The sequence below is a fragment of the Pteropus medius genome, unplaced genomic scaffold, assembly GCF_902729225.1.
Source record: "Pteropus medius unplaced genomic scaffold, Ma_sr-lr_union100, whole genome shotgun sequence".
Lineage (NCBI taxonomy): Eukaryota > Metazoa > Chordata > Mammalia > Chiroptera > Pteropodidae > Pteropus > Pteropus medius.
The window spans coordinates 519299-533144 of record NW_024340701.1 but is presented as its reverse complement, the minus strand read 5'-3'; the positions used below and the strand labels follow the sequence as shown (position 1 = coordinate 533144).

General features: G+C 46.0%; 1 protein-coding gene and 1 pseudogene across 5 annotated transcripts in view; one reads left to right on the top strand and one right to left on the bottom strand.

The window, feature by feature from the left end:
• The window catches only part of KDM4A (lysine demethylase 4A), a 38635-nt gene that overhangs the window by 13320 nt on the left and 11469 nt on the right, over positions 1–13846 (bottom strand). For 4 of the 5 annotated variants that reach the window (XM_039883635.1, XM_039883648.1, XM_039883629.1 and 1 more), the window contains exons 9-13: positions 13057–13304; positions 12135–12334; positions 10680–11053; positions 9162–9167; positions 2249–2369 (exon numbers count right to left, since the gene is read on the bottom strand). In XM_039883635.1, coding sequence (XP_039739569.1) covers positions 2249–2369; positions 9162–9167; positions 10680–11053; positions 12135–12334; positions 13057–13304 — 949 coding nt within the window. The remainder of the gene's footprint in view (positions 1–2248; positions 2370–9161; positions 9168–10679; positions 11054–12134; positions 12335–13056; positions 13305–13846) is intronic. The other variant, XM_039883653.1, reaches the window with a different exon arrangement.
• LOC120581216 (uncharacterized) lies at positions 7954–8072 on the top strand (annotated as a pseudogene).

Sequence of the window (13846 nt, the reverse complement as noted above, 5' to 3'; positions counted from 1 at the left end):
TTATGCTTTAATTGAAAAAAAATTAAAGTGGTGGGAATGTGCACACTAGGCTAAAAGAGACTAAAAAAAACACAAAACTTTCAAATTTGTGACCCTTGTTTGGTTTGTACTGGTTTGATGGGGTAAAGGCTATAAAACACATTTTTGGGATAAGCAGGGGAAAATGAATATGGACTGAAGATTAGAGGATATTATGGAATTATTATATTCCTAGATGTGGTAACAGTAGTGTTAACATAGGAAATAATCCTTCTAAGGAGATGCCTATTGGTGAACTTTAAGTGAAGTGACTTGATGACTACAATTTATTTTCAAATGATACAGCAAATATCTATCCACATAGTACATACATAAACAATGCAGATGGAAGAGACAGAAAGCAGTGAAGGCAAATGGTAACAGCTGCTGAATACAGGAGAGCACACAGTGCTTTCATTCTTTCAACTTTTCCACATTTGAAACTTTTTCTCATCAAGAGTTGGGGGGCTATGTATTATGATCTCAATTATGTTATTATAAAAAGGCATACATGGACATAATTTGGTACCTGAGCAGAAAAGACAGGAAGGTTAACACACTAAAATGTTCACAGTGGTCACCTTTGCAAGGTAATTTAATTTTTGTTGTCTTCTTTAAAACTGCTTTTCCAATTTTCTACAACCTACATGGCTTCAGAGTATGGGGGAGAGGGGTGAAACATGAAACTGGGCTATTGCCACCAGAGATCATGAAGCCCCCATTTTAGCTGGAGAACACCAGAGGACCTCCTAAGACTCTGGCTCAAGGTCTGGCCTACTTCTGACTATACAATCTCAAGAGAATCTCCCCACGCAGCTTATCATGATCTTTCTACCAAGGAAAACAGCAGAGATGGGCATTGACATCAGATCAGAAGAGACATGTGGGAGCTTGTGGAACGGAAGAAAGGCCAGTGAGACTCCAGACTTTCCCACCCAGCCAATGGCACAGGAAGGACAGAACAAAATGGGAAAGGGTCTGGCATCAGTAAGAGTAACAAGGGATCTGGTCACTGACAGAGGCTCTTCAGCACTAATCTTACTGAATCCCTGGGCTCCAGGCAGCACAGGAGACCACACTGCCTGATGGCAACCATTCCCTGCGCTCCAGGTACACACTTTTTAAGTTCTCCTCCACATCCCTGCCTACTCCCCTTCTGTCTCCTTCACAGGCTCCGCTTCTTCTTCTGTCCTCCTAACCCCAGCCTCTGCTCACCCTCCTCTGCACCTCTCCCTGAAAGGCCTCATTTACCCTAGTAAAAGTATCAAAGACCAATTCTGCACAAACCCAAGTCTACGTCCTCCACAGAAACTGAATGTAGGTTTCTAAAACCCGACCGTAGCTAGATACCAGGGAAGCACTCAACTCATGCCTCTCCCTTCCCTACCACCCTCACAGCTCCACATCCAATCACCAAATCCTGCTGACTTTATCTTTACAACATCTTCACTACATCCCCTTCGCCATCCCTACCTCCACCATCCTAGTTCAGACTCTCATATCTCATGGGCACCAGAACAAAAGCCCATTTGCTCCTCTCAAGCCATTCTCAAGATGCAATCACTAGGAACAATCTTTCTAATGTAAATCTGACCACGTTGCTCTCCTGCTTAGAACAGTTCAAAGGCTCCAGAATGCCAATGAAAAAAAGTCCTCACTCATCAGCCTCTCAATCACCTCACTTCCCCAACCTCACACTCCCTGGCCTGGCCTTCTAACTCCAGCCACACTGAGCTGGTTCCTCTTAATACTGATCTTCCTGTTTCTCTTTTCCATGGTTACTCTCTGTCCATGGTAGTACCCTCCACCTGGAGTACTACCTTCCTTAGATCTGATTAGCAGTCAGTTTGCCCTGACTCCCTCCCTGTGAGCTTCTTGAGGGCATGGACATATCTTAGTTATCTTTGTAGCCACACATTCAGCGCAGGGCTTGGCATCAGTGAGAGTTTGCTATCCTGAAAAATCAGCCTTGTACCTCTTAGGAGAAGAAAGGGAAGAACCTGCATGCGATTACCCTATATTAGGTACATTCTATGATATAATGAAATCTGGTTAATAAATTAGGTTATCATATAAAATTCTGCCCTCTTTATGCAGTATCTAGAGGAACAGCTAGCGAAGCCACAGGCCCACCCTTGGCCCTCAGCCTGGCCTCCTGCTTGAATCATCAGAGCAAGCCCTAATGCAGTGAGCTGTTTCTTTTCCGGTGAACAGAGAAGACAACACTTACCATCATCACTGACGCAATCCTGCAACACGAGCGGGTGGTGGCGGGGGAGCTTGCTTAAGGGCTGACGTCGGCCCTTAGACTTCTTATTCTCCTCCAAGGAAAACATGTATTCATCTGCAACCTGGGCAAACCAGAAGAAGACATCAAGTTGGTCTTGCCTCCACTTGGGTACACAGCAAAAATTAGTCTTACAATGAAAACTAAGGGAAAGAGCAGGCACAAAGAAACAGGAAGAAGCAAAAAGAAAAGAGAAGCAAAAAGAAACAGAAAAAACATAGAAAACACCTGTCTTTTAAAAAGCCAAAATGACGGTGCCATGCAAACTAACCTAACCTAAGATGATAGAAACATTTTAGGGCAAAATCTGTGCCTACTAAGTGTGAGTCCTGGACTTCTCAGAAGCAGCCCGAAACAAATGTACCAAAAATAAACCTATTCCAGCTCTAAAGAAGAGTCATGCCCCCACCCCTCGACTCATCATCATGAAACTGAGTCTGAGAGCCCCAGAGAAACCCAGGTACCCCTCCCCTTGGACCAAAAGGCCAGCAGCACTGTTATAAAGTGCCAGGCGGCTGGGTCATCCAGGTTTAAAAGGCTGGAGGACATTCAAAGGGGTGAGAAGCAGCTGATCCATTAAAGGTAAAATAAGCCAACTTCTCCTTATGCACTACGGAGACCTCAGTTCTAGCTGATAACCATTCATTCCTCTTTTCCAGGGGAGAACATCAGCCAGGACAGAGAACACATAGCCTAGCTACAAAGAGAAAGGTTGATTTAACGCTGCCTTTACATAATGTCAGAGCACATGTAATGAGGTTCAAGACGTACAGGACAGAATCGGTAACACTACACAAAAGTTTCTTTCTAATCAACATACTTAAACTTGGTTATACTGACACTAGGAAACAGAGTTAAGCAAAACCCATTAAGCAAGGAAACGAGGCATGGAAGAGGGCCACTCTGCAACTGTGACAAAAGCCAATGCCTCAGAGTGCTGTAGATTAGCGGCAGCACTGCAGGGCCGCTTTGGAGAAGAAACACTGGACCTACAGACTCCACATGAAACTTCGCAGAACCCCAGAACTTAAGGACCACATTTGTAAATTCAAGAAAACCCAAACAGGACAGAGCCTGCTCTTCCAAACATAAATTTAACCAACAAGTTTCGGTGTCCATTTGCCCATTCATTCAACAAATATTTACTGAGACACTACTGAGTGCAAAGGCCTGCCCAGGAAAGGAAGAAGGTGTGGATAAATGGTCTAACAGGATGTGATCCCTGCTTACAGGAGTGAGTGAGGTCAACTCAGTGTGCTGGAATGTGGTAGATGAGGGAGGACGTTAGGGACCTTTACTATTGAAGCCCCAGATGATCAGACTTTTAATCTCTTCTGAACCATACTGATTCGTACCTGTGGTTTCCAAATGTAGATCAAAAAGCCCCTCCCTGCCATCAGAGTGAACAGGCAGGGCTGGAGGCCCTGCCCACATTCCAACCAGAACATCCCTGCTTTTGATTTATTTATTAAAAAATAAATGATTAAGATTTCATTTAAAAAAAAGGGTTCTTTGGCCAAAACGAACTAGAAAACCTGGGAACTGGCAGAGACTAGGAAGTAAACAAATGAAAATAAAGGAACCAGAGGTTGTGGAGATTCCTAGCCTGAGTCACCAAGGGAGACACTTAACTCATGTGGATGAAGGAGTGGTAACAAGACAAGTTACACATTCTGCGCATGGTTCACATAGCCCCAGAGGCCTAAAAGAAATTCAGACCGGGGGCGGGGAGAGGGGTCATACAGAAGTCAGAGTAATGACCTCTTCTCTATCTTGCTGCAGATGTGGGAATCCTCCACATAAGGTTCAGAATCAAAATCGTGGGTGTGGATGAGATTATCAGGGGAAAATAAATTGACTGGAGACCAAGACTTCCATTCCAGGACAGGAGGAAGAAGAGAGAAAAGGAGATCTGGAAATAGAGAGGTAAGAGGAATACAGAAAGCAAGGAGGAGAGGGCTTCTAGGACAGGAAATCCACAGGGCCAAAGAATATGGAATTGCCTGAGCAGGAAATGGCCAACGGATTCAGCGAGGAGGTGTCAGGACGTTTTCGGAGAGAGAAGTTCCAGCAGACAGTAAGGAACTAAGGAGTAAATACATCATAGAGGCTATTTTTGAGAAGATCAAGGGAAGGAATAAGATCATAGCTTGAGAAGAAAATTTCCTCCAATTTTATTTCAGGATAGGGGCAATGTGATTATGGTTTTATAGGCAGAGAAGAGAGAAGCTTGTGAAAGGAGAGTTAGTTATTAGTATATGTGGTAAACAGAATAATGGTCCCTCAAAGATGTCCTAATCTCCATGACTATGTTAACCTGCCAAAGATTGTTAAGGTTGCTAATTAGATAACCTGAAAAGAGATATTATCCTGGATTATCGGGTGGGCCCAATGTAATCAAATAGAGCTTAATGGAAGAGGGAAGAAAAGTCAATGTCAAAGTGAAGTGATTAGAAAGAAACACCTGGCCGGATGTTACTGCTTTTGAAGATAAAAGAGGGCCACTGGCCAGGGAACGTGTAGAAGCTGGAAAAGGCAAGGAAACGGAATCTGTCTAGAGCTTCCAGGAAGGTCCACAGCCCTACAGGTAACTTGACTTTGGCACAGTGAGGCCCACTTCGGACTCCTTAACTAAACTAGAAGATAATAAATGTGTTGTTTTAAGGCTCTAAGTTTGCGATAACTTGTTAAAGCAGCAATAGAAAATGAGTATGAGGTAGGAGGTAGAGGCAGATCATTTTATAGATCTAGGTACTGGAGGAAGGAGAGAGGGGTCAAGCTTTGGAAAAGGAGGAGGACACCTTTATTCACATCTGTTTATTCAGAGTAACTCCTATACGCCCAGCTTCCATATGCAGTATACATGCTAGGTGCTGTGGCAATGCAGACAGGTGAGACGTCATCTCTAACCTCAAGGAGCTCATTCATGACCTAGCCAGAGGGAGACCTGTTATCAGAGTGTAAAGTCTGTGCCCTTTCCACTACCATCTTACCAACAGGCATATTCAAATATTTGAAGATCTTCCCACATTTTCTCATCTTCTGGATAAATGCTATAGAGCATCCACACCTTTCCTCACAGTGCTGTCACTCCCTGCTATGTGCTCCAATTTCTAAATCCTCTCAGTATATAACAGAAACCCTAGTAAAAACAACTAGCTATATGAACACAGGCGAGTAGCAAATGACTAGTAAAATGAGAGTAACAAGTGCTGCCTCAGAGGGCTGCTCCTTGTGAGGATGGAGCAGGAGAGCATGCAGACTTTCCCAGGCCCCCGCTTGTAGGAGAAATGGAGCTCAAAGCTCCCGAGTTCTCATTGACTCCTTCTAACATCAGGTACCCAGGGTCAAAGTCAATGTCCCTGATGGAGCTTATTCTGTACAGAGAACCAACTATTCTCTCCTTGTTTCGGGAACTCACTTTTTCAAGCAGTTTAACAACTTTTGCAGCCAACACATACCTGTAGTTCAGTCTGCAGTAAAATGAAAACTCTAAGGCTTTGGTGTTTCAGTAGTCAGTTAACCAAGGTGCTTTTTACCAGGGCCCCTGACATAAGACAGTGTGGCGCATAAACTGAATAGCAAGAGGCCCAAATTACACCTTGGGGGGATGGTTAAAGTGGGGTGGGGTGGGGACACAAGGGTGCTCTCAGAAACCCAGCTGTTCCCAAATATAGATACAATGCTATTAGACCTCTCCAGGGACAGGCAAAGTGGTTTGGCTTCTGCCCCAAACCCTGACTGTCAGTCCCCTGTTCCACTCTATTAATTAATCCCGATCAGCTTCCTAACTAAAACTAAACTTCCATTCATTCCTTCCACGTTTACAGAAGGCTCATGGGCCATGCCCTGAAAATAATGCTGGTGCCTCAAGAAGCAAGGCTGAATGTAGCACAGGGCCTGGCTCCTAGAAGCTTATCTTCCTCACCAGCCTAAGATAGCTGCACTGAGACCAAGAGAAGTATCCTAAAAAAGGAACCAAGTATTAAAGTAGGGATTCAAAGGAGAAAAGGGAAGTAGATGAGAAGCAATGAAAGGTTTGTAGGAGTGGTGGCTTTTGCAAAGGGCTGGGCTCCAGTAAGCAAGGTTCCTCTGAGACCCATGGAGACCACGCCCCATCTCCTTCCACCTCAACACCATCTGCAGCCTGATAGCTGCATAACAATGTGAATGCGATTAAGGCCACTGAACTGTACACTAAAAAATGGTTAAAAGAACAGATTTTATATCATGTATATTTTACCGCAATTAAAAACCAAAGAACCCATCGGTAGCCATCCTCTCCTGTTTCCGCAGGAGACCCCACTCCCTCTCTCCACTCAGACCTCCAGGATCCATCCAGATCCTCCCCTGGCACTGTCTCCAACCTCCCCCACTGCTCTGGCTCCTCTCCTTCACCAGAAGCAAGTAGTCTTCAGTCTTTCTCCTCCCCTGGCTTTGGACACACTTCTAGTTTTCTCTCCTAGTTTCCCAAAATCTCTGGTGCTCTTCTTACTCTCCTTCTCCTTCCTGGGCCCTCTACCTCCACCCACGCTCCACACAGGGGCTCTTCTGTGCCCACAGACACCCTTCTGGTGACTCTCAAACCTAAGGACCCCTCTCCTGAGCTTCAGGTCTGTGGATATACACAACAGCCTACCTCACAAGCAGGTCACACATTCGACATGCCCAGATTGAACTCACCTGAGCCACTCATACACCCCACTCACTTTTCTTATAACCTCTATCTTCCACTGAGGCACCCCCATTCATCCAATAACTCAAGCTGAAATCCCAAGTCAACCCCTATACTGCCCTCTTACTCAGTCCACAGCCAGCCTCCCAGCCCCGTGCTCCTACTTTCTAAGCAGCTCTCAAACCCACCTCCTGCTCCCCACCCCAATCTCCACGCCACGGCTCAGGTCCTCACCACCTGCCTTTCAGACTAAGAAACAGGCTCCAAATTGGTTTCCCTGTTGCAAATCTTTTTTTTTTTTTCTCCTTTCTTGAAGTAGAAGTATTTGCTTATAAAAATAACACATTAATCATAAAAAATATTCAAACAATTTTAAATGTAAGTAAAAATCATCCTAATTCTACCTTTGTGAGAACCTCTGCCATTTCTAATTTTGCCTCCTTCTTCCCCTCGAAAAGCCTTTATACTTCTAAAATGATCTTCTGAAACAGTGAAGGGGAGCAGTGGAAGGTTCCCCTAAATAACTGTTTCTTCAACGAGTCAATGAAGAAAAAAGAGGGGAACCCTGCTCCGTATTAAGGCATAGAAGCATAATAAACAAATGTAAAGCATGAGACTAGATTAAATCCTAACTCAAACAAACCTACCGTAAATTTTATTTAGTTAACTGGGGAAATTTGATTATAGACTAGGTATTAGATCATGCTAAAGAATTTTCATAATTTTGTTATGTGTAATAATGGCATACTAATTAAGAAAATACCTATATTTTTTTAGAGCTACACACTGAGGTAGGGGAAAAAAAATGACATGGTATCTGGGATTCGCTTTAAAATACTCTCACAGATTAAAAAAAGGATAGGTGAGACAAATGCGGCAAGATAATGGCAACTGTTAGATCTAGGTGATGAGAATTTGTGGGTTCACTGTATTATTCTGAATGCATCTTTGTGCATTTAACAAACGTATTATGGTCTATGGCCATGCTACCCTGAACAAGCCCAATCTTGTCTGATCTCGGAAGCTAAGCAGGGTCGGGCCTGGTTAGTACTTGGATGGGAGACCACCTAGGAAGATCGGATGTCGTAGTGCAAAAAAAAAAAAAAAGTATTATGGAGTATGTTCATTTCCAAAAATATTCAGTGGGGAACCTTCCACTGCTCCTCAACAACTTCTAAGAGTCAAACTGCTTCGCAAAGCATCCCAGGCAGACCCTCCAAACCTGGGTCCAAACACCCCTCCACCAACACATCCAGGGGCCCTCTCCAGTCTCATATGCCTGAGGCAAACAAAACCACTACAGACCGCCCCCCATGTGCTTTGACCTCGGCATGAGCCATCGCCACCATGTAGAACACTATCCTCTGGCAGATTCCCTCTCCAATTTAATTTGACCCACCTGGCATACTCCTGGCCAACCTTAGGCCTAGCTAAAATGCCTCCTTCTCTGTAGTCTCTCTGAATGCCTCACCCCAACCCCACATGGAGCTGCTTGCTACCTCTCAGAATCATGCCATAACATGGATTACGAAGTACCAGAACTATTTGCTCATATCTATTCATCTAGACTGTGAGCTCCTTGAAGACACAGTCCCAGCCCAGAATAGGCATGCCATAAACAAAGTAAAGAGAGTGGGCAGGCAGCCAAGATATTTTTAGGGAATCGCAAGTGGTTCAAAGATGCCAGCACATCAAGGGGGAAGTGGGGGCTGGCGTGGAATGGAGAAGGGTATCACCATCACGGCTAAGAAGTCCACACAGAAATAAAAAGGAGCCAGGAAGGCACTCGATGGTTTTTGAGGATTTGAATGAGAGAAGCATTTGAGAGAGCAGCCTCCCTCCCCCAGGCTGTTCCCACATGGAGGGATTCCAGGCTTTTCTCCCCAGCCCTTGCATGTTACTTTACTTAGTTGGGCTCTGCCTTTGGCAGAGGAGGGCATTCTGGTCTGCGTCCACAAACACATGGAAGATGAGTGGAAAACATTCTGCTGAGATGAGAGGGGCCATGTGCATCTGCCAGGATGCCTGTGACTAGGTAGATAATCTGTCTTCTTATTGAGGGTAAGCGAGCAGCAGGGCCATCTGGCCACAGGTTAAAAGCCACTTTCTTCAATCATTTTAACTGGTAATGAAGTGACACTCTGTGCTCCACATGCCTGACTCCTATATCCATTACTTAACTGATTCCTAGTGTGGGAGAAAAAAAGATGGGTGTTACTTCCTGGCTTGCCCTCTCCCCCTCCCAAAAATACAAAAACCTTGACTCTGGTTAGATTAATTAAGTAGTAATAAATAGTTGGAACGATGTGTATATTTAGTATATAGTTAGTCCGTGCTATTGTCAGCTGCTTTTGTGGTTGTGATTGTAACTGGAGGCAAGAAAGTCAGGAAAACACCGGAAGAGGACAGCGTGACCTGTAGCATGACAGCAGGATGAACGAGAGGGCATGAGAGCTTTGTGGAGGAAGAATGACTTGCATGTGGCAGTAGGGAGTATAAGAGATTCAGTTTCCAAGGTTGTGGAGCTGCTATAAGACAGAGAAACAGCAGTCAGAGGCAATGAGGAGGTGACATGGTAGTCATCGGCTCATGAGCCTGCACTCGCCGCGAGATGGAGGGAGAAACACAAGGAAAAGGAAGTCTACTGACACTGAGCCCTGACAGTCAGAGACAGCAGAAAGAAAACCGTGTGGGTATTAAAGACGAGGGGACAAACCAACCACAAAAAGGCACTAGTGAGGAAACTAGAGAAATTTTAATACGAACTGTTAGTATTTCAGCCAAAGAAAAGATCAAGCCAATATGCCAAATTTTAATACATAGAGATTATGAGTATAGACAGGAGGTCCAAGATGGTACTCTAGTTAGTTCTATGTACTTCACAAATGTTTCATAATAACTATTTCAAAAGTAAAGTAAGAGGATGGGAGGTAAAGGAGACCTCCTACACTGACTTCTACTATCCACCAGTGACCCCACCCACCACATCCTCCCTCAAGGCTGCAACTTGACCCACGTAAGCTGTGAGGCTGGGGAGTAAGGGCATGTCGCTGGGGTAGGTGTCAGTCCAGCTGCATCCAATGCAGCTCTGCTATATCCCACTCAGATCCACCAAGAGCCTTTTTCCACAAAACGAACAAAAAACACAGCTTTTGGTGACAGAGTGTTCTATGAGGAAGCCTGAACAAACATGTTCACATTTATGGCTTTGGGAATTCATCCTGGTCTCAAAAGGATACTCTGTCAACAATGCTATTCTGGGAGATGAAGGATGTATGGAGGGTGGAGGAGGGAGAATTCTCAGGGGAGTCGATAGGGCAGTCAAGATGGGTAAGGAAAAAAATCCTTGAATTTTAGAGTAAGAAAGGCCATCTCCTCCCCAACACTCAAACATCTGAGCTGCAACCACTGCGACTCTAACCCTTGTGCCTCTAAAGAATAGAAGGTCAGAGGATATACCCAATCAGCCACCGCCGTTCCCGAGGATGCAATGCAATTCTTTGGAACAACAGTCACACAGAGATAAGACAAAGGAACTCCCAGCAAGCAGGCTGGAAGTGAGCTAGTGCCACCTGATATAAGGACGGCAGACGGGAGGTCCATCCTGAGGGTCTCTCCTGTCATCTTGGACACTCGCGACACCCAGCCTCCAAGGATCCCTTCTGGGCAATTCACCTTACCACTGCCCAGAGCCCATACCTCGGCCAGTTCCCGCTCGCTGATACTTCTGGTGGCACTCCCTTTCTTCCTTGTGCATGGCTCTCCCCCGGTGACCCTGCCGTCCCCTTTGGCATAGCTGTGCACAGTGAGAATTCCTGTTTGCCCCTGGCAGGACAGAGGGTCGCTGGTTTCTGAATCAGAAGAAATAGAATCCTGTGACAAACTAGAGCCCAGGCTCAAAGATGATTTCTTTTTGGAACCTGAGAAGACAAGGCGTCCCCCTAAGGAGGCAGGATTCACAGAAAGGTCCAAGACAGCTGCTTCTTGTTCCTCTTCTTCCTCCTCCTCCTCCTCCTCTTCTAGTTTGACGTTTTTAAGCTCTTCAAATTTGACTTCGGTGGAGTCAGAATAATCTGAAACACATACACATTGGACAGCCAACTTCCTCCCGCACTTCTGAACTTCATGAAAGGCAGGGGCAAAAAGAACATAGGGGGCAAGTGAGGCCTGGCCCTGATGTCTGGCTCTATCACCTACAAGGTCACTGTGTGAGGAGGGGGTAACTGCTTAGCCTCTCTGGGCCTCCAGTTTCCTCTTCTGTAATGCAAAGATACCACCAGGGTTCTGTGTGTAAAATGGAGCACAGCCTGGCACACAGCAGACAGTAAGTGGCAGCTACCATTTCCTCAGGAGTCTCCTGTGGGAAATGAAGGCCTCAGCTCAGGAGAGACCTAGCACCCACAGGATAGAAAATCTGAAGGGAAGGCAGGCCGGCCCCAGGATCCGAGCCCATAGTGCTGTCTGGCTCTCAGCAGACATACCAAGGTACTGTCTACACAGAGATTCAAGCCTGACTAGAGACTGATAGCAGCCCTTCCCCAACAAATGTACCCTCCCTCAACAACCATCCAAGTGACCGCTCTAGAACACTGACCGCACCACTCCCTTCCTAAAGTACAAAAGGCTCCTCAAGCCTCCAAGTAAACAAATCTAAAATGGCAGGCAGCCCCTACATCATCTCACTCTCTAGCCTCACCTCCTGGTAACACACCTGTCTTCTACTCTTCCACCTCCATATTCAAATTATAGGAAATCACTACCACTTCCCCAGATAGCTCGTGTCCTTTCACATCTCCATGCCTTCGCCCCTGCTGCTCCTCTCGGGGATGCCCTAAGTCCCCCACTCTCTGTCTGCCTGGAAAATCACTACTGATCTTGTAAGAACTGGTTAATCATCACTTCATGAAAACCTTCGGTGCTTCCCTGAGCCTTCACCAGGCAGAGAGAGGGGGCCATTCCCCTACGTTCCTCGTCCACTCTGTAGTGTCCCTAACCAAAGTGCTTCTCACACTGCTTCTCAATCGCCAGTGATGCTATCTGCTCACAGACCCGTCTCTCCCCTTTTTCATATCTGTGACCCTGCATTCAACATGGCATCTGACAGAGAGCAGAACACATTTGGGGTTGTGGGGAAAAATACCATAACCAACTGACCTGGGAAGGTAAGACCATCCTCGACTTGCCGCACAGAACTATGGGTGGGCCTCACGGGAGCAAGGGCAGCTGGGCACTCCGTCATATCATACTGTCCGGAACTCAGCTCCTCCTTGGGAAAGAGCTCACTCTGACTCACCTCCTGTGGTATTTCAAGACAAACTCGGTGCCTCTTTGTCCCTATACGGTGTTTGGCTAGGCTGTAAGGAGGAGGGCAAACTTTTAAGAGCCCACATATACATCCACTTACACAAACACATTCACACACATCCAACACAACCCAAAAATGAGTGGCCAGAGCCTGTCACACCTGCTTCACACTTTGGTGCCACCTCTTATTTATAGGACATAAGACAAGGGACTTCACCCCTGAGCCTGTTTTATCAAATGGAAAATACAGATATCACAACCCACCCCACAGACTTGATGTGAGGCTTAAGGTATGCAGAGTACCTGACAGAGCACCTAGCACAGAGCAGGTACCCCATAAAGGTCTCTCCTTTCTTCCCCACATAGCCCAGGATAAATGCTCCTCAGAGGACAGATGCTCTGGCTCAGACGCTGACGCCAGCCAAGTTCAAGACACCATCCCCTTGCTCCTGTCAGTCTCATCCCTGTCATCACACTCTCCTTTTTTAAAAAGCCCTCCAATGATGATGAGAAAATGTGACTTTTTTGGCTGAGGGAGCCATGCCCTGGCATGTATGCGACCCTCGATCCAGCAGACCACAGGCCCACCGACAGGTGCTAGCATTCCTGGGTAACAGCCAGAAGGAGGCCCTCAATGCCCTCGCTCTGAGGATTCTGGAACCTTTACCAAGAAGAAAATGCCCTCGGCTCAAACAACCCATTTAGAAAAAGTCCCTCAGCAGATTATGGGGAACTGCCCAGACACCCCTCCCTCAAACAGCTGCTGAGTTACCTTCTCTTCAGGTCACCCTCCTCTCCATCCTCAGCCTCTTCCATGCCCTCCTCTGGGCACTCCTCCTCATTCATGGCTCTTGGGGACAGTTCACTCTCCTTAAGAAACTCAGCGGCTTCTGGAGTAGGCAGAGTATGGTCGATAACTGTGCTGTCCTTCCCAGCTTTCCAAAGTTTGTACCTTTCTGGCTGGAACTTCCTCACAAACACGTCCATGGAGATCTTCACCATATCCTTTCTACAGGAGCACTGTCACAAGTAACCGAAAGAGTTCCAGGTGAGCACACTTTAACTCTGTCCTCCTGATCCCCATTTCCCATCTCTGCCCTTCAGGTAGAAAACCGTACAAGACAGTTTAAAGTCAAACTGTTTGGGTTCACAGACTGAACATGTCCTTGCAGAGCCTTCAAGCATGGAAGGAAACAGGGAAGAAAGGGCAGAAAAGGCATGGTGCTGGGTAAGTCCGCCCGGGCATTAACTAGGATGCGTGGAGAACTCTTAAAAGATGGAATTCTGTGCTTAGAACCCGGATGGTCAATGTCCACCTTCCCCTTGATATCTACCCAAGCCAGGACTCTACAGGCAAGTCTACTCTTGGTCAAAGGTCCAGCCCTGCCGCTTCCCTCAAGTAAAATTAAACCCCTAAGAATTTCTCAATAGAGAGGTCCTAGAGTGGCTAAAGCAAGTAATACCAATGTGTGTGGTGTGGTTTTAATACCCAATGGACTTGAGCATAGAAACCCTACTTTATACATCCCAAATCTGAACAAATTTTTAATGAACACAAGATG